Below are 23470 nucleotides of genomic sequence, written 5' to 3'. Positions count from 1 at the left end.
AAGAGTCTGTATCTATCACTTTTAGCATAAGACTGTGATAGTTAGGTTCCTTATTTTCCTCATCTGAATACGCCTCATGCATAATGCTCATGTGTATAATTCAGAGCAGTTCTCATTTGATTATAATGGATGTCATTGTCTTAGATTCAAATGCATCTACTAGCTATAGTAATTGGGTTTCATTACAGGCTCTTTAAACTTATGAGAATAGTGGTTGTTCATCTTCATTAGGAATTAACATTCAAATAGATGTCGGTTGGTCTTGGTTGTTAGAAAATAGTTTTAGCTCAATTTCTTAGACCTATTTGCTCTATACATATATAACCAAATATAAAATAAAAAAAAAAACACTGAAACATCGCCCTTCTACTACTACTATTATCGATTACTTTGCCGTCCGTGACATCACGTCACGAAGTTTTACGAGCCTGAAACTGTCATCAATACTGTATTACATCATCCTGTTACAAGTTAAGCTTAAACTTATTTACAAGGTATTACTTAAAATGCATTACACGTAATTTTTTAAACATTCATCACGCATTGCGGTTAGCTCGGTCCGACTTGGACTGAAACTAAATTAAATAACTGCGGTTAAGGTACCAGTATTAAAAGTAATGATTCATTAAACATCTCATTAATATCTGTTTGTCGGTTTATTATTAATGTCTTATTGCAGTTCGATGTTTACTGGAAAACATCTGGATTTTGAATTCTGAGTTATTGCATGAAAACACTAGTGGACGTTGAATGTTTCATATCGTGGATTGAATTTATTTTAGATCATATTTTTATTTTCACTGTTGCAGGCACAAATCTAACTAATCACACAAAATCATAATAAGTCTAGTCTATCAACACAACCAACAACAGAACTGCAATAGTTGATATTCCAATTTTCATGAAGCTACTAATTTGAACATTCATGAATCAGCTACATAACATACAAGTATCATTTGTGCACAATCATTGTCCAATGGCCTTTCAAGTAACCATGGATGATCATTGAAACTAAATTATTATACTATATCCAAGGCAAGACGTATTCTCAAAGCAATCTAGGGAAATGGAATGTCATTCTTGAAAAGGTTAATTAATGTACCGTTGAAAATTATAGTGGAACATAACTGGTGGAACTCGTTATAGGTACATCGAATAACTATAAAACTGCCTCCCATTCGGAAGGTACCATTTCAGATACTGGCCATATTTCAAATTAATATTATATTAAAGAATACCAAAATAGCAAGGGTTAATTTTCTTACGAGTTCACAATTAATTTGTTGGACTACATATTGACACTGATTTCATTCCAAGAAAGACAGTTTATATTAAAACCGACATCACTACAGACAGTGCAGAATTAGATCAATCAAACGGTAGCACAGATTGTATCAATACAAATTACAATTTAACTGACGCAGACGCCGCTTACAAAAAAGACTAATAAGAGTAATGAAATTGGACCAGTAAGAACAGTAACAGACAACAATAAAACAGCTTTCAAAAGATTTCAAGTATCGAGACTCGAAATCAACATTAACCGTCTTACCACAAAAACTTTTTAACGTCAGTTTAAGACTTGTCTAAAAAAATGTCAAATTATGACGTTGACATATGGTTCATTTTGGAGCCACATTTTTTTTAGACAAGTGTTAAACAGTGGTTAAAGTTTTTGTAGTAAGGCCATAACTGTTTCAAACATTAATAGATCACTTGTATCGGTCTGATTTGATGTGTCTTCTATCTCTCTTTTACGACATACAATCGAAAAAGGAGGATGGTCGAGTTATTTTCGAATCGATTCACGTGCAACCAAATGAGCTCCATTGTTCTGGTGGCCGATTTGTCTATCGTGAGTCAAACATTCCTGGGAGTCCCAAAACTTATTCCCATTGAATCATGATCAATTGATCATACGATATTGTTTCTTGGTATGACAACGTGACGCAAGTGTAGTATGGTACCAAATCCACTAAGACACGCTTCAATGAATTTACTTGGGGAATTTTGGGCAGCAACGGTACAGTTTGCCTTATGATGTAACTAAAAGAAACGTAATGACACATTTGTCTTTAAAGATATCATCAATCGCGACATGTGGCTTTTCGGCAGAACTTTGTGGTCAATGAGTCGGTTCATACCAAGAATATCATTCATTCAGTATTTTCAGTTTTTGAGGATTTTTTCATATCAATAATCATATACCTTATCAAGTTACCAGTAGTCTACAATTATGATATGTAAGATTTCTAATACATATTTTCCTTCCTACATTAATGAATACTTGACATCTGTTCTGCCATTCCCAAGTAGTTCAGTTTGAACATAAAGATAGATTAATCAATTGTTTCCTTTATGTTTTCCTGCATGTTTAAACACAGCTATAAATCTCGAATATGCATCTACAAATGCTTGTAGCAAGTATGACGTTTACGTCCGACTCTCATTACCATTGCCCTACATCACGGCTTCAAATAGAGTCAAGTCGAGTTTGTTTATCTGTTTATAATGCAGAAATAGTTCAATGCAACTGAGATTAGCATTCATGATAACAAATGTGGCACTTTAATTAACTGTGTGACTTGTTGCAGAATTTATATCTCAGTTTCTATTATTCTAGTATGTTGGGTGGTTTTTGGACGCTTTCATGAACAGTCATGATTCAGAAGTCAGGGTATTAAGTTCTCGTATTTAAGTAGGTATTGTAATTTCATTTTTTTACGTGTTGTATTGTCTATGGGCCCCAGTTGCCTGCAATGCAGGAACAAATAAATAGAGAATAAAATAATACCTATAATATTCCAGAAAGCACCGTGCCCTTTCTAGGTTCAATTTTCGACTACGTTAAGGATATCAATTTATCATCCCTTCATAGTTCATTCAGACGCATATCAAACAAGCCAGTATTTAAAAAGAATCTCATAAACAAGTTATTAATAAAAGTGCACTTCCAGATGTCTGACAGAGGCCTCTCCCATCGTGGGTGCGCCTTAAATAAATCTTATCTGAAGCACCATAGAATTCCAATCAAAGATCCCAGATATAAAGCTGCGTACTTGCTTCGGCAGTACATATACTAAAATTGGAACGATACAGAGAAGATTAGCATGGCCCCCGCGCAAGGATGACACGCAAAATCGTGAAGCGTTTCACATTTTTTTGGGCTGCGGGTTGTTCGAAAGAGATACCGCGGCCCTGGTACATAAAAGGCCTATGACGGAACACGACGGTTTTTAGTCAGTAAGAGTCTGACACTCCCTCACCGCTGCTAGCCCACAGCGGGAGGGGATCATTTGATGATTTTTGACGTCGGAAAAAAAAAAATATAAAGCTGCGCTGATAGATCGTTTCCAGCTAATGCAAATAAACGAATACAACAATTATTACGAACAAGAAGATGCAAAACTAAGATAGACAAAGACAAATCTGGTACAGTTAGATAATTACCAGTCTACAATAATCATTACTAACAGCAATGGTCTGCAGTGCACTGACCGAACGTTAATTTCTCTAACTAATGATGAAGTAGTGAAGGCTAAAGTTAACCACAGCGTCAGTCCTAATATCTCCAATTTACTCGTAATGGCCGCTCCTCCTCATTAGCCTAGCTAACGCGGCGCGACGCAAGCGCATCGTTATTGCGGGTAGTTTTACACGCACACGTGAGTAATGATGCGATTTTCCTTCAGTGGTGCACCTTGAATACGATATTTCTGTTGTTATCATCCATATAGGCCTCATTTATTATGTATGTTTTATGTCTATTTTTGAATAACTAGTCATTACGCGATAGCAAAGGTACGTAATATATAATGGGATGACACGGTGACAGGAACAGTTTAAATTTCTCGATGTCCGCCTCCAATTTTGGGTATTTTGTTCAACTAAGTTTAATATGAATTTCAGACCTTTATCGGCGTAACTTAGGTTCTTGATATTTGGGTGAGTTGACGCTTTTCAAGAAAAAAAATTTGTGCAAACCACGCGATTGACAAAATGTGTAAGCAAATTGATTCACATCACTGTTGAGGCACGTGCATGCCCAGTGAAATCATGCGTCAAATTATGCAACGCTCAGTGAAAACAGCACGCACGGCGCATACCGAACGTTTGTGGGTTAGATTTGTGACAGTGTTCCCTGTGGCACACTGGCCACAGCTCGTATACGTGGAACCAACGAAATGGCTTCAATAATTGTGTAACTGCGTTGATTGATGACGATGGCCATGGGCTAGACAGTTTTATAGCTGATGAAATGGATGTGGATTTGTAGGCTCTGTCTAGCCTGTAGCAACAGGAGTGACTTAATGGAAAACAGATTTTTGCATGTTTTAATCTATCAACGTCAGTTTACTGTCGTTTCTATAGGCACCTTAAGCTGGATCTTAAGCATGTAAAGGAAAATTCTCCGCACTTGCTCAAGGCGAATTTTCAATTGCAGATCACTTCTTTTCAAATATGAGATCCTCACCGTGCTTTTTAAAGAAAATTCATGTTATCTACATAAAGCGATACGAAATCAGGCATATTATGTTTAAAGTCATATGACAAGAAAAAGACAAATTGAAAATAAAGCAAAAATATCGAGCACATTACTAACAGAAAATAAATTCGGTCAAAGCTCCACTTTTTAGATCACATTACTGATCTTAAAATAGAAGTCTTTGGTAATAGTCTCGTGACTTTGTTTAACAATAAACTAACTATGCTACAAGTGGATAGATTGGAGTTGCCTACTAATGTTCTCATTTCTATTTTGACGGTCACACTTTCTTTCATACTTTTTTTACACACTTACATTTCCTGAACTTGGCACAGATCTCGGTTCTTAATTTCTTTCATAATTTGTTTTTTATTCATGAAATCTTGTATCATCACGAGTGGTCGAAAATATCTGATTTCAACGGTTAATGTCAATTTCTCTATGCCCGAAGGGCACCAATTAAGTAGGTAGCTAAATACGTTTGGAATCAAAATCACAGAGCTTGTTGAATGTTAATAAGTACCATTATCAATTAATGTCTCCTCAATACTTTTACCCTTTTTGTATGCGGAAGAGAAACAACTTGGGGTAATTCCCTGTTATTAAAATTATTGCCAACATTAAAGCATTCACTAAGTAATATTGCTGTAATAACATCAGAACATTCCTTGGCATTATTATAATTATGACCTTGACCTTAGCAGCGATAATTTTTGCTTAATGTGCAGTCATTATTTCTGTTGCTATCAATTATGATTACAGATGGGTACTGCCGGGTCATTATAAACTCATAAATCCTCTCTAATATAATAATAAGAAAGTTATTCCGCCTGTCTGTTTGGATTTAGGTATATTGAATTTATTATTAAAGTGGGCAAAGGGACTGAGGAAAATAGAGAATATAAGTACCTAAGTAGAATCAAGGAGCGAAAAAATATTAGCAAATAGGTACGACAGGTAGGAAACACAACCTTTCACCATCCATCGGTTTCACAAAACACAGGTAAAGAAACTCCTCTTTATCAAGTCATCATTAGTCATCAATCAGCGTACTTCGGAAGCCTAATTGAACCTTACGCAATCATCATGTCCGATTGCGAAGATATCAATAGGTAGCTAAAACCGAGCCAGTTACCTACAAAGGCTGTAGATAACACGTATGAATAAGCAAGGCAATACTAATTATGATAATAGGTACGTCATTAATGTGACGCGTTTCCTAGTGTATTGAGCGACTTGTCTATTAGGATGCCCTTCCGCTGACGTTGTTCACTGTCCTACAATCGTACAGGACGTTCAAAATAGGTGTTGATTACTTTAAAAAATATGACAATAATTATTTTTCCATGACAATTGCAGATTGCAACAGTCACGATTTGTAAAGATTGCCAATCGGAATATGTACTTCCATTTGAGTTTTAGTAGCATGGTTATCGTCGACGTGTATTCAGATTTCTGATTAGACAGCAATTATTGCGTCAATATTGCTATCACTAGGATTATTACTATCTAACAAATAGCTATGCTACGCCCACCAAAATAATTAATTGCTCAAAATATTGTTTCCATAACTTTTTCGTTGTCACTTGGTTAGCATGAATAAACTATTAGGGACTTGGACCTTATTGCAAGCAACACATGTTGTATAATACTAGGTAATTTGACATCACAGTGCTCAGTACTTTGTAGGTCAGCATAGTGATTGGAAAGGCATACACCTTGGCCCATAGGTTTGATTAGTAAATACTACAGTTATCTAACAGCCCTTAAAATGTATACTGTACTCGTCTATGTTTGTCAAGCTGTTGTAGGTAAGTACACTAATATGTAAAGGAACATATGAAAAGGTAGGTAAGAAGAAAAACTGATTTGTGCAATCTACAAAGTCATTAAAATCTTTATTGGAATGTAATTTAGAATTTCGAAATAAATCTACTACCATACTACACTTAGTTACAATAATATGACTACCACATTTGTTATCTTTGTTTACATAAACAATATCAGTTTTAAAAACCCACTAATTGGCATATGGAACATAAAAAATAGATGAAAATTACAAAATTTAAAAACTCTTATAATTAGTAAAGTTTTAAACAGTTAAAAGGCAGTTCAGATATTCTAAGTAATTAATAATAAGCTCTACTTTCTTTTTTGCTTAGTTACACATGGTAAGCACACTGGTAAAGAGAACTGTTGGTAATAGAAATAGCAGAAGAAGAATATGAAATGTCCACATGAATATGCTGCAATCAGTAGCGGGAACAAGTCAGGCAAGTGCGGAGGTGGCTGCACAAACACTGTACCAACTGTCAGAAGTATCATACCAACCACTGAGATCACAAAAATAAGACTCAAAAAGGTCAAGAATGGAGAAGTATCTTTTTTGTTTGGTTGTACAATTTTGTACACTCGGTTAGCATTGAAAATTGAGAAGTAACCTGAATTTGGTTGCGACAACTTCAAGCAAATGCTATAGAATGATGTGTAGATGACAATGGTGGCTAGGAAAGGTATTAGAAGACCATCTTTGAGCAGCAGTGGAAGCATACTAAAGGTAGACACAATCAGGAACCAGAAACACATGAAGGGATCTTCAGGGAAATGTAGAGCAACCGGTATTGCCACCAACAAAATTGTTTTCTCATGAACGTGGAATGAGAACAAGAAAAAGGCCATAGACACATTAATCAAGCATGGAACAAACTTTCTAGTGTTTATTCTGAAGAATATGTCTGCACAGGCTGGTCCCGCAGCCATCGCTGTGATCAACAAACAAGTTTTAGCCATTTCCTGGTTACTGTAAATAGTCTTTAGTTTGATGAAGACATTGACCATGCACCATACATTAGAAACCTTGTCTTCAAAAATTCCTCGGTTCAATGGGAATAGTCTGTGAACAACTTGAAAGACATTCTCCCAACCGTTTAAGAATGGGTACCACATGATGACAAATGTTGCAATAACTGCTACAGCAAGTTTATTGAAACATCGCACAAAATGGGACAACTTGCCTCTCCCCAGTGGCATGCCTATGAAACATTTTCTCAACAAATAAAAGAAAAATGGCAAAGCATGATACAGTTCCATTTGTTTATAGTTCAGAGCAGCAACAAAAAATATTGTAGCCAAAGTATCATTCTTAATGGCTATTATAAAGAAAGTAGCCCATAAAAAGAAGCCAAGAGACACACAATTGTACTGAAAGTGACCATAGTCTATCAAAATGATGCCAGGGTACAATAAAAACAATGTAGTTGAAATGTCTGTTCTCTTCAGAACACACTTTGGCTCTTTGGGTTCTTTCCCTAGCACTCTTTCAGCGTCTATACAAATGCACAGCACTGCAGTCACATACAAATAAATGTCACTAAGAAAAACAGTCCATCTCATAAAGGTTTTATGCGAGTCGCTTTCGTAACCTCTCGACGCGAACAGACGCACCGATTCAGGGTCCAGCCAGTCCGCAACCAACCCCATAAGTAGACTGTGGTACGCCGTGAGCGGCGGGTAGTCCATACCCCAGTACTGAAGATCATTTTGTGTCGTATTATGATACCATTTATTGCTTGGCGTATGTACGGTTATTTCCTGCCAATGTCTCTGTGCTTCATAATCACCATACATTGGAGGTTTTTTATATCCTGAATACGGATAAGCTGCCACGCACCATCTCACTAGCAAAGAGAATAATATACCGGGAAGTAGCGCCTGTTTTGTCACAGTAAATTTATCCGGATCCGCTCTCCTTGTCATTGTGCCCGATTATAAGGTTATTTGTACGTTACAGACACTATTTTCATTCAGAAATTATAATTAACTTTACAACACAGCACATGTTGTTCGATAAAATTTTGACAGATTACTTACGACGTGAACGGCGTCCAAATCCTTGGTCAGCTTCTCCTTCAAATATCCTTCGGTATACACCATATTTTTTGATAAAAATCCATTTACCGTGAAACAAATACCATACACGGTTCACGAAAATTATTTAACACTTTTCAATGGAATTTACTATAAACGAAAACGGGTTTGATTCACACAAGTAATGATTTTTTTTTTCGAAAGTGACAAAACGAGAAAGCGCCTTTACGAAAGTGAAATTGCGGTCGCCGAACTGACGAATTTCACACCGGACGGGTCCATGCATGTAAACCGACAAAGTTTGATAATGTCCATTCACCAGTCAAATCTCATAGAAAATGTGGGTTACACAATTTAACAGCTTAGCCGTGACCTTGACCACCACTATGCAAAGGTATGCAGTATTTCTATCATCTGCGCCTGCGGAATCATCGGGTTATCTAAAATGAAAACCTTTACAATCATTATATCACAATAATTGTGTGAATCCAAGCTTGTAACCAAGCTTGTTGTAATCTTTTGATATTCATGAAATACTCAGCATGGATGGACCAGATCAGAAGTCGGCTAAAACGTACGGCTGAGATAACGAGAATATCATCCAAAAATAAAAATATAAACCGACAATGACCTCTATGGATGTGGCAAACAGAGGAACTAACGCAGACCGCCATTGTAGATAATACCAATTATGGGTGGTTTCCCAAATTTCAAGGAAACAAGCACGGCATTTAATAAAATAAGCGATCAAGATGAAATCTCATGGGTAGATGAAAATATGTTGGCTTTAAATAGTAAATATGGTATCTATAGTGTAAAGGTACGTAAATGATATTTGCATAAAAAAAAGTTTAGCACGTGGTAGTATTCTCATTCAGAATATATGACACGAATACGGTTGCTTATAACTCGGCTACATTGCGGATCATCATTGTTCTTCCCAAATAATAAAACTTAGAGTCATCGCACACTGCAATAATAGCTTTTCATAAAGTTGGGTATTCTTTTTTTATCGGCTGGTATTACTAAACTGACACTGACACCGACGTTTCAAGATGGTGGCTTTCGTTAGTTTATCTGTCAGCCACATTAGAACCGGACACTAGTAAAATCCGGCCATTCACTATCCGATTTTTCTCAGAGAAATAATGTGAATTTCAGATATGGTAAGAACAAAAATCAAGAAAAAACCCATTGACATATAACTATAGGGACAGGAAATGTCACGAAAAAAACGTGCACACCTACTGTCAGTCTGCAGTCGTAACTAAAATGGCTGCCATTACTAGGGTTGTACCGCTACCGGATTCAACAAATATCGATATTGTATTCTAGTTAGAAGTATGTACGAGTCTTACTGGGTGCATAAAAATAACAGAGTATAATAAATAATCTCTTCGTCATAGAACTAACTATCACATTAACTTCACTGATACTAATAAACTCAACAACTTCAACCAAATGGGAGGAGTCATTTCAGTAGGGTGATACCTTTGAAAAAAAAAAAAAAAACAGGCAAAGTAATTATTTATTATTTCAAATAGCCCTATGAAAGTTCTTTCACGTCAGACTAGTTGCAGGGTGCCAAAGATTCGGTCCTATGAAGAAGAATCCGCAAGAAACGCCATAAGGAGATACTCTCTTAAAAAAATACAATAATTTAAAATCGTTTTCAAGCTATTCATGAGAAAGTTATATAATGCAAATGGAGCTAATTATGTATTAATCGATTGTACAAAACAATTTTAGTGCTTAGAAAAAAATATTTATACAATTCGAAATCTATACTCGGTAACTAAGTTCTCAAGCAAATATTGCAACTTGCATTCCGATTTGCTCGTCTGTGCGGAAGCACTGCCGTGCCCGTGGTCGCCGTAGAAGCATCATGTGAAAATAAAAAGGCAAAACATATTATTTTCAATAAAATATGTCTTTAAAATCCTGAATTTTATAATACGCCTTTTTAATCAAAATGTTTTTAACTGATGTTTTGTTGAAAATAATACACAACTCTGAGGGCTCAGTGTCTTAGGGACAGTAAGTTCTGATGTTAAAATTTGTAAAAGCAGACTTATTAAGTGGATATTATATCGATACTATTATGACAACTGCACAGCACTATGCCAATATAACATGTTATTGTAAACAACATTTATTTCTAAATATAGGTTTTTATACAGAAATAAACCAAAATATAAGTACTTTCACCATCAATTCATGTTCCCGTAACATATTTTTTATAAAATGTGAATTATTTTATGTAGTTTCTAGCAAAAATAGGTTCCTAACCTGTGTAAAGACAATCCAGCTTGATTTTGGTGCTTCCTAGCACCACACTTCACAATACAACACATAGGCATATTCGTTGATTATTTCACTATTGAAATAGTAAAGTCTTAAAAGTAAACACGAGTGATATTCTATAAAATAGCAAAAATAAGTCACGAAGAGCACCTATTTGACAGCACAACTACCATGACATATATGGCCAGATATGGCACGCAGAAGGATTTCAAAAGTAAATGTCACCATTTTACGCAATCACAAAAATATTGTTGTCCCTGTTTTCAAATACACTTATCTGCTTAGAAAGAGTGAGACAGAACTATGTTGCATAGTTTGTTTCATATTTATATAACTATAGATACGTCAATATCAAAACGGCGTCTCCTTATAATTCTAAGCTCGATGAAAAAACCCTATCGGAAAACTGTAAAAACTCCGAAAAACCACAAACGAGCAAAACTTTCAAACTGAGACTTTGTTATCTGTGACCAATTGACCGATAGTGACCATAGACATATAAATGGCGGTTAATTTAATCTTTTCAGATTTGTAATGTATTTTTTCTTGTTTTGTTTTAATAGTAGTAGTCATCATTACGTAGGTTAAAAATAACGCAATGAAAATGGAGGGAGAAAGTTCCCCATTGAAGAGAAATTTGACCGAGTGGAGATTCAGTCAATACCCGAAATATATTTTGTTACCGATTGATGAAAATCATGACCAAATTAGATCCAATATAAAGAACGTCGTTTTTTCTGAGGTATTTTAATTATCTCAATCATGACTCTTATATTTTAATCCACAGCTAGACATCGCCTAGTTTGATCCTAGAAAAAATGCGCGGTGTGTCAATATTATGTCGGACTTATTTACGACAAAACCAAGTCTGGCAAAGATTTCTATAGCACCTATACAGGCTCAAAAGATTTAAATATTTATTTCCAGGTTACTCCTCGGCCGTTGGAACGTAACATACGACTGGTGTGCGCTTCTCAAGATGCCCTGACTAATATATTGGACATGGATCCCGACATGGCTAACCGCGAGGAATTCGCCGAGTTTATCGCTGGAAGGAAGCTGCCATATGGAGCGCTTCCTGTTGCGCATAGGTACTGTACCTTTTTTGTGGTAAATCCTACTAATATTATAAACGCGAAAGTTTGGATGTATGGATGTTTGTTACTCTTTCACGCAAAAACTACTGAATGGATTTTAATGAAACTTTACAATAATATAGCTTATACATCAGAATAATACATAGGCTACAATTTGTAAACATATTGTTCGAAATACTAAACCTGCGCAGACGAAGTCGCGGGCACCAGCTAGTTATCTATAGTCCGCAAGCCCCTCTTCTCCACTGGGCACTACGGGCAAGTGCCCAGGGCCCCGCGATCGAATGGGGCCCCCTAGTTCCTGCCAGATTAGATAGAGAGTCCTTAAAATATCAATAAAAAATCACTTTACAGTGAATATTTCTAAGCTATTTAGGCGCTATTTGTAAGCGGAGGTGGAGGACTTTTGCGTCCCAAATGTCAAAAAATGTTGAGCTCGCTACGCTCGCAGCTGCTTCACTTTCTAGTCGCTTTTTTTAAACTTGTTTGAGTACTTTTGTGTTCCAAAACTCAAAATTTCGCGCTCGCTGCGCTCGCGCCTTCTTCACTTTACAGTGCTTTTTTCAAATTTGTTTGGGTACCTACTTTTGTGTTAAAAATGTCAAAAATTTCGCGCTCGCTGCGCTCGCGCTTTACACTTTAGCAGTGGTTTTCTTTGAATTCTTTACATCTCTATTGCGTCCGAAAAATCAAAATTTTTAAAAAATTATCTTCGCTTTACAGCGCTTTTTTTCAAACTTATTTGGGTACTTTTGTGTTAATTCTGTATGATTTTACTACGTGATTATATTTTGTCGTTTTTTTTTTGGAAGGGTTTGCTCAATAAGTAGCCCGCCCCGGGTGCTACCCGATGCTACGCCGCCACTGGCGGAGAACGCTCCTTCTCCAAATTGAAACGAATAAAAAATGAATTAAGAAGTACAATGCTTCAAGAGAGATTAACTAGTTTGTCGCTGATGTCCATAGAATGTGATATTCTCAATACCTACCATAGATTTTGAAGAAGTGATTAACAATTTTGCTCGTCTTAAATCTAGAAGGGTACCTTTGCAATCAACATAGAGTTAATCTAAGGATTTTATGCTAAGCGAGTTACTTTTGTAGATTATTTTTTATATATCCTATTTTTTTAAAGTTAGTAACTGAATAAAAATAAATTTAGAACCTTGTTTGTCTATTTTCTTTATATATTATCACTAGTGTTTTCTCAAGGTCATAGGGGCCCCATGATCCTAATGTGCCCCAGGGCCTCAAATAGTTTAAAGACGGCCCTGATAGTCCGCGCCAAATAAACGTGCAATAAAGTTTGTTCACCTCCTTCTACTAATGTATCCCAATATTCCAAAACGATACGAAAAAAATGTATGGGCAGTGTCGGTAACACGATCAAAACAAGTGTATCGTGGTAAGAGGCGTCCTTGTCGCAAAGGATTACAAACCTTTGGTCAAAAGTATGATCAGTCAGTAAAACTTTCCGAGTAGAGTACCTACACAAGTTGAGTAGTCTATCCCAAGCGCATTCCAAATTCGAAATGACGGAAGGACATTATTACAAAATGGCGGACAGGGCCCCGATTCTCCTAAGTTAATAATGTCAAAATCGAATAGAAATCGAATCGTAATATGATCGTAACAGCAGTTTTAACCATATCGGGCATTCTGCTACTAATAAAAGACCAATCGTATTCGATTGACATTTGATTGGTGTGCGATTGGTCTGCTATTTTGGTGATTTTGGTCTATACGGTAGTTTGCTGTACAATCATTTTGCAATCGTAAATCATTTGCAGACAAAATGATTCATTATTGGATGACAGAAAAGGATAAAAACGTTTATTTCAAAGAAAAAATTGCGGAATGCCACATACGCTTCAATCGTAATCGAGTCGGGATTGGATCTCAGTCGAATCGAGTCGAACGTCAATTGAATGGCGCTTAAGTAAAATTAGGAGAATCGGGCCCCAGGTGATGCGCCCCTGACGGCAGGGCGGTTGAATGACCTTTATTGCAAGTTTATTTGACGCGTACTATAATGACATCTCCTGCTGGGGTTGGGTTAGTGTAATGGGAGGAAATAGTTTTTTACACTTTTGCTTCTTCTGGAAATCTCTGAGAACCATTAACCAGGGCTGCGATTACTTTAGGTACATAGATAATTGAAATAGATACCTACTCTTTCTACCCTTTCTTTCAATCCCTGTATAAGTTGTTTTTTCTTACCAAATTTTTTTTTGAGCATTTTTATTTTCTTGTTATAGATACGGTGGGCATCAATACGGACTGTGGGTAGGTCAGCTCGGTGATGGCAGAGCTCATATTCTCGGAGAATATGTTAACAGGTGACAAGAAAGTAGACTCTTCCAAAGTAAATTGTATTTTAATTAAAGCCAAGCTAAATTTTTTCACGTGTACCTACAGATTAGTGAGTAGAACCAGATTCCAGTGCGAAACAAGACCTCGGGACCCTTGGCCCCTTAGTCACAGATTACTTAATCCAGAGTCCTTACAACTTTCCTAAAGAGACTGATCTCTATTTTCGTAGATACATATAAAGAAACTCTCGAGTTTTTACATGGTCACCTATAGATAAGTCTACATTGTTCTTCTTTCACACACATGATTTTCTTCGTAGACGTGGCGAAAGATGGCAGGTCCAGCTAAAGGGTTCAGGACAAACGCCATACGCGCGTGTTCATGATGGCCGTGCAGTCTTACGGTCTGCCATCAGGGAGATGATCGCTAGTGAGGCCTGTTACTTCTTGGGCATACCCACTACCAGGGCTGTGGGACTTGTTGGTTCGTTATTTACTTTATTACTTTAATTTCCCTTAAAATTGTTGTTTGTAGGAACTGTATGGTTTTGAGCAATAGGTAAACATTGACAAATTTTTCGAAAGAATTGTACCTCCTTCCCGTTGTACATAGTCTCCCTGTTTTCAGTGTGTCAAAAGGTATTATGTGTGCAATAAAGACTAATAAAAATACCTCTTGGAGTGCTGTTAAGAGTAACAAATGAAACGCTATAAGCCAAGTTTCTTCAAACTTGACCCTTAACCACCTCATTTTTATATTTCTTCTTTCATTTTCTCATTTCTAGTACATCTAGCTGTTTCATCATACAAAACGCACATCGCAAATCTTAATTACAAAGCGTCAATTACAGTGAGCGACGAGGCAATAGTAAGAGATGTGTACTACAACGGATGTCCCCGCAGAGAGCGAGCAGCTGTCGTGCTGCGTCTGTCTCCCAACTGGTTCCGCTTCGGCTCCTTGGAGATCTTATCTAGGACCGGGGAGATCGCTGTGTTGCGGCAACTCTCTGATTTTATTATAAAAGTAGGTTAAATTTAACAGTAACTTTAGATATTCGCAATTTTATAGTTCTCGCACAACTTAATGGTGACTTAGCAAGTCCTATACCTAAATCTTGGGCATTAGGAACGCGCATCCGGCTATATTCCTCACTCCGTGTAGTGTTCGTCTCGCCTCCTGCCTATACAAAAAAATAACCTAGTCCTGGACCCCAGTTTCCAATGACACTAAAAATGTTAAAATAATGTACAGGAACTCCCAAAATGTTCCGAGTCACCATAAAAGTTAGGCGAGAACTTCTGCCGACATCTTTTCATGGCTGTATATCGGTTTGCAGGAATACTTCCCAGACATTCAGCTGACTGATGAGAATCGATTTATTAGAATGTTTTCAGAAATCGCTCATAAAACTTTGGATCTAGTCGCGAAGTGGCAAGGTTAGCTACCCTTTTGTTCTTACCCTTATTAATTAATTTTGTACATCTTACCTATTTACCTAATTTATTTTCATGTTTTACCTTATAATATCTGTTCCCAAACACCAGGTTTAGGATTCACGCACGGGCTTCTGAATACAGACAATATGAGTCTTCTGGGCCTAACAGTGGACTTTGGTCCCTTCGGCTTTGTAGACTCATACGATGGTGGTTTTGTTGCCAATTGCTCTGATGGAGAAGGAAGATATGCTCTGGCAAAGCAACCTGACGTGAGTTTTAATATTTCTATACATGTATAAGTACCTATAGATGTTTTAGAAGGTATTTTAATGTCTATTGTAACCACAGGTGGTGGTATGGAATATTGGGCAACTTGCAAATGCCCTCAAGCCCCTCTTGACTTCGTCCCAACAAGTTCACATGTCGCATATTCTGAAAACCTTGGATACTTATTGCAAAAATAAAATACTGTTAGTACGATTTAATTTCAACTTATGATAAATTATGTAGCGTCAATTCCTTGAGACCATAAACCGAGGCTCGGGTGTTGTAGTACTTTCACACATAATACACATGCAGCAAGGGCCCCACCTTCCCGCTCTTATGTAAACTATTGCACAAAGGAGAGTCGAGCGGCGTCGAGCGGCTGATGTGTCCACCCACCCTCTCCCTCCCCTCAAGATGTCCCGTAGAGGGGTGAAACAAAGCTACATATTTATCCTTTTTTTTTCAATATACGCCATTCTGAATTCGTACAGTCAGGACCTGCTCGAAACAGAAAAGGTATCTTCCTACTATGAACAAAAATATTTCAGGGAAACATTCCTAATGAAGGTAGGTCTGAAAGAAGAACGTTGGGGCGATGAGCAGCTGGTAGAGAAGCTATTAGACATGATGCAGCAAACCGGCGCAGATTTCACAGCCACCTTTAGACAACTGGCTGAAGTAAGTAATAAAATATAAGTAGGTAGGGCTTGTACACAAAACTGCGATGCGACGCGATGCGAATTCGCAACGCAGAAAATTACGACACGAATTGCTGCGATGCGATTTCGTGCGGCAAGGCGTCTCCCAGGGTAACCATTCCTTCGACGACCGTTGACCGTACCGACTATAGGTCGTAACATGGATCGTAAAAAGAAATGTGCAGTTTTATTATTGCTTAGGAGATACAGGAAAAAGAAACAAAGAAGATTTTGGGTTCTAACTAATATGGCGTCAACAAGTGTGACACAACATCGCAGGAATGCGCGATGCGATTCAATTCGCAAGTTCTTGCGATGCGTAGAGGGAGCTCGCAGATTTTTGCGATGCGACGTCGCATCGCAGTTTTGTGTACAAGCCCGTAGAAAAGAGCAACAATATTTATTTAAAATTATAAAAAGAAAAGAGTTGAGAACCTCCTCCTTTTCGGGAAGCCGGTTTAAACCAAAATTGAGTTTATTTTATATGTCACTCTTTCACGCTTAAACGGCTGAACTGGTTGAAATGAAAGGGATGGGGATAGCCCGTGGTGGTACCCTGGATAAGAAGATGAGACATTCCCTTAGGATACGGACGAAGTCGTGGGCGAAATTATAACTAAAATGATTTTTCCAAAACAGTTGGAACCTTGTGAGATGGTAAGCGAGATAAAGTTGGCGGAGAAGTGGTCGTTGAAGCGTCTATCTTCGCACGCGTCGTGGGGATGTTGGTTGGATCAGTATCGCGAGAGACTTGACAAGGAGGCTGGTGAGGAAATAATATAGTACTTTGTCGTCTTGGAAGCAAATTGCTAAGACATGGCATTTTGAGGCCTCGCAATGTTTCAATAGATCTAATATTTATTATTGGTTTTCGAGTATTTGTATGGGCTTTTCACCTTTTTCACTAATATTTTGCAAAAATATTTACCTAATTTACTTATGTACGAAAATTGCTATGAAAAAGAAGCAATCAGAGGGTAAATACATTTTTTTAAATATTTCTTTCCCTGTAGGTGTTTTACCAGTGAACAGCCGTGATTGTGGTGTAACGGCGGTAGACGCGAGTTCTAGTGGCTTGTTTGAGGACGAGCGGCGTAGGCGCATGTTGAGCGTGAACCCAGTCTACGTGCCCAGAAACTGGCTGCTGCATGAAGCTATTATTGATGCTGAACAGGACGATTATCAGAAGGTTTGTCACTTTGAAATCTTTGTAGGTAATAGGAAAAAGTGTCACTGTCTATAGAGTATGGCATTGTTGGCAGAAAATCGTTGTCAATGCCCGATTGATTGAAATCAAGAAAAATCTCGGGATTATTCGAAAGCTGCGGGATTGTTCGAAAGAGTTACCAGACGTCCAGGCCCTGGCACATAAAAGGCCTACGAAGGAACATGATGGGCTTTAGTCAGTAAGAGTCTGACACTCCCTCACGCTGCTAACCGACAGTAGGAGTCATTGGATAATTTCCCATAAAAAAGGCTTCTATTAAACATTTCTTTTCTAGGTACGTTTTCTCCTTGATGTTCTTAAGAATCCGTTCGAAGTGCAGCCCGAGGCAGAAAAGCGCGGGTTTTCGGCACAGCCACCACAGTGGGCGTACGCTCTTAAGATTAGCTGCTCCAGTTAAATGTCTTAAATAAATGTTATTTATTTTTGTTTTTTATGGATTGTTTTGTTACTTAAGCCATTTTGAAGTCATGCCCTCGGGTCTACTGCTTACCTCGTTATTTCTGCACAATACTAAAATGGCAGTCGGTCAGAACAAGCAAGCACTAAATTCACATTTTATGTCGTGAGAAAATAGGAGATTTTGCCCAGCCCTGTGATCGTGTCCGGTAACTAGTAGTGACCAAAATGTTCATTTATATTTTGATACATGTGTTGGTCAAAAGTTACCTAATGCTCTACGATTATCTTTTCGAAACTTTAAGAACTGCTAGGTTAGACAAGTCACTTGAGAAGTTTTCATTTATATAGTTAGTACACAGCTAGAGTATAAAATGTAGAAGTGAATAAACAGTTGCAATCCTAACTATGTAACTATTTTATGAGAGTGATGCCCTCTTGATGTCAAGTATAAACAAACAAATAGATTAACATTGATCTTAAACTAATCGGATAACTCAATATAGGTACCTATATTGAGTTCTCCTGATACTGTTTTCAGTTTTCAGTTTTCAATTATACATAATCTAGTAGTCATGAATAAAAAAACGAAGTGATGAATGGACCTGGGAACCAGATAACCTTTCAGTTAGTAACTAATTTTTACTGTTGTTACTTAATTAATGATTCACGACCAATTAATATTACTTACATATTTAGGTTTTGATTGGGATTTGAGTTGAGAGATGGTCCAGTTGTGTAAATACTTACATTTTTATTGATGACATCGGAATGTGATCAAACAATGACTCAAACGATTTGTATGAAATTAAAAGGATATTTTAAAATATTCGCAATTTAATAAACATTAAACTAAAATATACAAAGTAATTAACATAAAACAAAATCAGTGAGCAAATCTGTCAGCCATTTTGGCACTGCGATTAACATTTCTACCTCTCAAAACCAGATCTTGACAGGGAGACTTGTGGGTGTCTTCGGTGGGTTCATCATCAGCAGCCCTCAATTGGATCAAAAACATACGCCTAGGTCTGTTAGAAAGGTTCAAATATGAGCCATGGAGGGTTAAGTAAGTGAAAACGATGATCTCTCCCTTCTTAGCGCTCACTGGTGTAGCTTTGTCCAGGGGATACTTTTCGGGGTCTACGTAATGGTAAGCTTCGTTCTTCTCATCGTAGATAGTCTTAGGTGGTAGAGGTCCAAGCTTGTGGCTTCCAGGGTAGATAGCAAGTCCACCATTCTCGGGTGTCGTGTCGTCAAGGTGGATGAAGATGGCCAACATGCTGTGCTTCTTAAAAGGAAAGTATGGGTAGTCTTGATGCATCAGGTAGGGAGCTCCCTTCTCTGGGGGCTTGATGTGAGCTTTGGTGTGATGCAGGAGAATGTCTTTGGTGTCCATGATGTCTTCCATGGCGTCCAGCAAGTTGGAGTTTGTGATAACGCGGGTGAACACTGCGCTGTGCATCTGAAGGTTGTGAATGGACTTGACCTGCAGAAAAAAAAAAATACAAATTAATAACGTATTTAAGTAAGAATAGTTTGGTAAATGTGTAGGTATGCATAAAGTGCTTCCAGTTAGTATATAACAATAAATAAATGTAACGAGAGATATTCACAAAGCAGATTATAGTAGGTATATTAAATTGTAGGTAAGTGAGAATATTGTCTCAATTGGCAATCTGCGATTCACTTTAGTAGCTAACGCCGGGTGACATATTAATTAAAGTTTAATTTCAAGACAACGTATCCAATTATCTCTCTCGATATTAATTCCGCACTGTTGGATCCGCACGTACCTGCCTTGGTACCTTATGCTTTTTACTTTACATTTTTAACACGCCTATTTACTAAAAAAACGATGGATTATCATGTAGCAGTTAGGGTATGTGCTAACTTCGAGACCCACCTGGGTTTCCCGAGGCCTGTGGTATGCGTAAGCGTTTTCTTTGCTTGATAAAATGTTTGCTTACTTTTCTAATTCGCACATACATTCATATATTTATCCCGACTAGTGATTTTTTTTATTAAACCCAAAATTCCGCAGAAAACATGAATCTTTTCCGAGTAAAAGCTCTTCGCGCTCTTGCGCTTAAAATGGATTATCAAAAGATACAGTAGCGCACTGTTTGTATATGACTCTGCGACTATTGAAGATTTGAATTCGAGAACACATGGTAACATTACTTTTTTATATCCGGAATGTTCCTTTATAGTATTCAGTGGAACGTACAAAACTTGGAGCTTTAAGGCATGCAACAGGCAAAGTTATGTACTTACAGTGACACTGCGGTTGCTGGCCAGGTTCTTCATGTCATTTCCAGCCCAAGCTGCCTCCAGTCCCGTGAGATCTTCCCTGTTTTTGCGGTCGAACAGTTCATCGTATTCAGCAGACATTTCTTCGATTTCTGCTGGTGTAAAGACATTGGACAGTTTCACGTATCCATTGTCTTGCCAACATTTCTTCTGCTCCGGAGTACAAAACTTCAGTTTATTCATTTTGATAATGTGGCAGAAGAATTACGGTCACACTGAGAACGTGCGAACTATATTTCTCGCAATTGAAGACTAATTATTAGCGCCGTAGATGTGCGATTAAATAAAGATGCTCCACGTGACGTATCAATAACAAACCAGCGGTAATCGAAACAAATTGTTTATAAAAACACTTAATTTTTATCTGCCATGACATCCGACCTTCAACAAATATTCATAAATAACAATCGAACGATATTTTAATTTAATTTTTATCCCACTGCCTAATAGAATTTTGTTTTTCGCGCGTATTTTGTGTGTTATCCAACTAATATTATGAACGCTAAAGTTTGTATGTATGTAGTACTTGTGTACCTACTGGTTGTTATTCTTTTACGCAAAAACGACTGAATAGATTTTGATGATCACTTCGTCATCTGGCTACCCTCCTTTTTCCAACTATGTTGGGGTCGGCTGCCAGTCTCTTCGGATGCTGCTGATTACCAGTGACTTACCCACATGGAACTACGGGGCTATCTGACCTCCTCAACACAGTAACGGATACCCCTTGGTGAGACTAGTTGACAGTGGATTTGGCTTGACTACCCGTAACGATGACCGACGATGTTGAAATGACCGTTGGGCCCCACCAATTTCATGTGCCTTCCGAAACACCGAGGCGTTTGTCATCCACGGATCGACCACGCCGAGCGTTGCGATTGGGTGATCTACGCAGCTTGGTCCTTTTCATCCTATTTTTTATTTTTATGCAGGAGGTAAGCAGGTGCTCCTATTTCTGGGTGTTACCCATCTACGCTATCTGAAGCCTGTAGGGGCGGTAAATTCAAATACATGTAAAATTATTTGTTTTGACTTTTATTTTTATTTTTTTTTTATTTTATTTTAGTCACAATGTTAAATAAAGGATGCCTTATCTTCTACCGATGTGGTACCATTTCATGTCATCATCATTAATTTAAGAGCCCAGCTCTTGTCGGTGCAGCTCCTTCCATTTACACCTATCTATCGCCAACTCCTGGACTTCCTTATACGTCACAACCTTCACCTTTTCTTTAACTCATGTACTATAACATAAATTAAACTTCAGGCTTAAGTTATGTGATTGATAACCTGAACTCAAAAAATATATCTACCATGGAAAATTTTATGACAAATCGACTATTTTCAGGCAACAACAAACCTATGAAATTGTATAACTACTGTTGCGTCCGGGATTGTTGATAACCTTTTAATTGAAGTTTACCATAACGATACCATAGTGATACGGTCAGTTGTACGTTACATAACATGACCCTGGCTGTGGTTGCTAGAATATTAATTCGAAAAGGCTTATCTTGTTATGGTCTTATGGGGTCTTGACCTCACAAATAACGTCATATTGCCCCTTGCTAAACTAAATAAAAACAAATCCAGACCACACCGGTCTTGTTTTTGAGTAAAATGTGTTGCAAATTGATAAATCATGCGATCTTTAAGTTATTTGTTTCTTTAAGTTATATTGAAATGTATGGTGATGATGGTTTTTTGACGTGTCTTAGCGTTTGCGATTATAGACCGGCAACTTGGCGAACGGGGCTGATTGTGATCGTTCCGAAGTAGGACCTATATTGAGACTGATAAATTAGAGCATTCATGTTTCTGAGATAAGCTGTTTTTGTATTGTTACCTGAATTAGGACAGCATGTGAGTTTAGAATACGAACCTATTACCGTATCTTAAAATGTACCTACAAGACTCCATCTTTACTAGTGTCTACCCACGCTTCGATGCCCGTCCCGGAGGAACTATTCCCATCACCCGAATAAAAAGCAAAATTAGGTTCGTCTCTCTCTAGAGAACCCACCCTACCTCTCTCTCTCTCTCTACCCTAGGGTAACAGCTATCATTTTCAGCCTTTCCAAAATGTCACCACAGGGCACAATTCTATTCTCGTAGGTAACAGAGAAGCAATGAGCGCTAATCACCATGCGCGCTCAAGGCGGATTGGTGATTTCAGACTCCCCTCAGTACTTTCCTCGTGATGTGAAGAAAACCTGTTGTACCTCACCATACAAGCAAATATGTAATTTTTTATTAGAAATTAGAAATTCTATCTACTCGGGTTTGGTCTAGTAACAAGCTTATCAAAGCTTCAAAGCTTTCTTTATCTGATAATTTGTACCTAATGATGTTTGTTGTTTCGAGTACCTATCCATTTGTGTTTTGTTTTTTTTTTTATCACGAGTGATTATAGGGGTACCTAGTACTTAATACATAAGGGAAAGCATAGGGGGAATACTTACTTAAGGGAGTTAATAGGGGGAGTACCATAAGGGAGTGCATAAGGGACTATACATATAGAACGCATAAGGGAGAACATACCAGCCTAGAGACTATAGTTCGGCCATTCAGAGAATGCGTTCCTGACACGTCGCGATTGAACTGACGACGTAACTTTGCAATGGCGTTGCAGTTACGATAAAAATATTTTTGCTGGTTGTTTACCGTTTTAACAATTGAGGAGCATTAAAACAACATTATTATATCAATAATCAATGAATGTAGTTACGTCGTCAGTTCAATCGCGACGTGTCAGGAACGCATTCTCTGAATGGCCGAACTATAGATACCTACATTTTCGTCCTTTAAAGTCCTTTCTGAGCATTGATCCACTCTCTATAGACCCTAGCCGATCAATTAAATTGTGAAGTATTACGAAGGGAGAAAATTATTGACCGTGTAGAATTAATATGGAAAATTGCGCATTTATTTTTAGCGAATTATATTTTTTTATTGCAAAATACTTATACCGTCTACCCTGCCACTATATAACATCCAACATCCAACATCAGACATCATTTCTGATCGTATTTGTAACTGTCACGATGACTGGCATTGCATTTGAC

The 23470-nt window shown here is 37.6% G+C and overlaps 4 protein-coding genes and 1 non-coding gene across 5 annotated transcripts in view; 2 read left to right on the top strand and 3 right to left on the bottom strand.

The window, feature by feature from the left end:
* Positions 1-8943, bottom strand: part of LOC124639526 (mevalonate kinase) — a 35570-nt gene extending 26627 nt beyond the window's left edge. Inside the window, exon 1 of the mRNA XM_047176941.1 lies at positions 8357-8943. The gene's annotated coding sequence lies outside the window, so the exon portion shown is untranslated. The remainder of the gene's footprint in view (positions 1-8356) is intronic.
* LOC124639905 lies at positions 3056-3162 on the top strand. Its single transcript, XR_006985507.1, has one exon. It is a non-coding gene; the product is annotated as a U6 spliceosomal RNA (small nuclear RNA).
* On the bottom strand, positions 6355-8350 carry LOC124639519 (dolichyl pyrophosphate Man9GlcNAc2 alpha-1,3-glucosyltransferase). The gene has a single exon (XM_047176932.1). The coding sequence runs from the start codon at positions 8240-8242 to the stop codon at positions 6629-6631; it is 1614 nt and encodes a 537-aa protein (XP_047032888.1). The 5' UTR covers positions 8243-8350; the 3' UTR covers positions 6355-6628.
* Positions 8944-11255: 2312 nt separating the features above from the next.
* On the top strand, positions 11256-18093 carry LOC124639517 (protein adenylyltransferase SelO-like). Its single transcript, XM_047176930.1, has 12 exons — positions 11256-11399; positions 11585-11748; positions 14013-14093; positions 14387-14550; positions 14918-15090; positions 15404-15503; positions 15612-15772; positions 15852-15973; positions 16319-16448; positions 17108-17234; positions 17482-17657; positions 17971-18093. Exons 1-12 carry the CDS (start codon positions 11256-11258, stop codon positions 18091-18093), a joined length of 1665 nt encoding a protein of 554 aa, XP_047032886.1.
* An 818-nt stretch (positions 18094-18911) lies between these two features.
* On the bottom strand, positions 18912-20667 carry LOC124639536 (probable alpha-ketoglutarate-dependent hypophosphite dioxygenase). The gene is made up of 2 exons (XM_047176953.1): positions 20370-20667; positions 18912-19581 (listed from the first exon to the last, which is right to left on the bottom strand). Exons 1-2 carry the CDS (start codon positions 20586-20588, stop codon positions 18979-18981), a joined length of 822 nt encoding a protein of 273 aa, XP_047032909.1. The 5' UTR covers positions 20589-20667; the 3' UTR covers positions 18912-18978.
* Positions 20668-23470: the final 2803 nt, after the last annotated feature.

This window comes from Helicoverpa zea, chromosome 19 (assembly GCF_022581195.2).
Source record: "Helicoverpa zea isolate HzStark_Cry1AcR chromosome 19, ilHelZeax1.1, whole genome shotgun sequence".
Classification (NCBI taxonomy): domain Eukaryota; kingdom Metazoa; phylum Arthropoda; class Insecta; order Lepidoptera; family Noctuidae; genus Helicoverpa; species Helicoverpa zea.
Note: the sequence above shows the minus strand (reverse complement) of the source record. Positions and strands in the feature narration are given on the sequence as shown.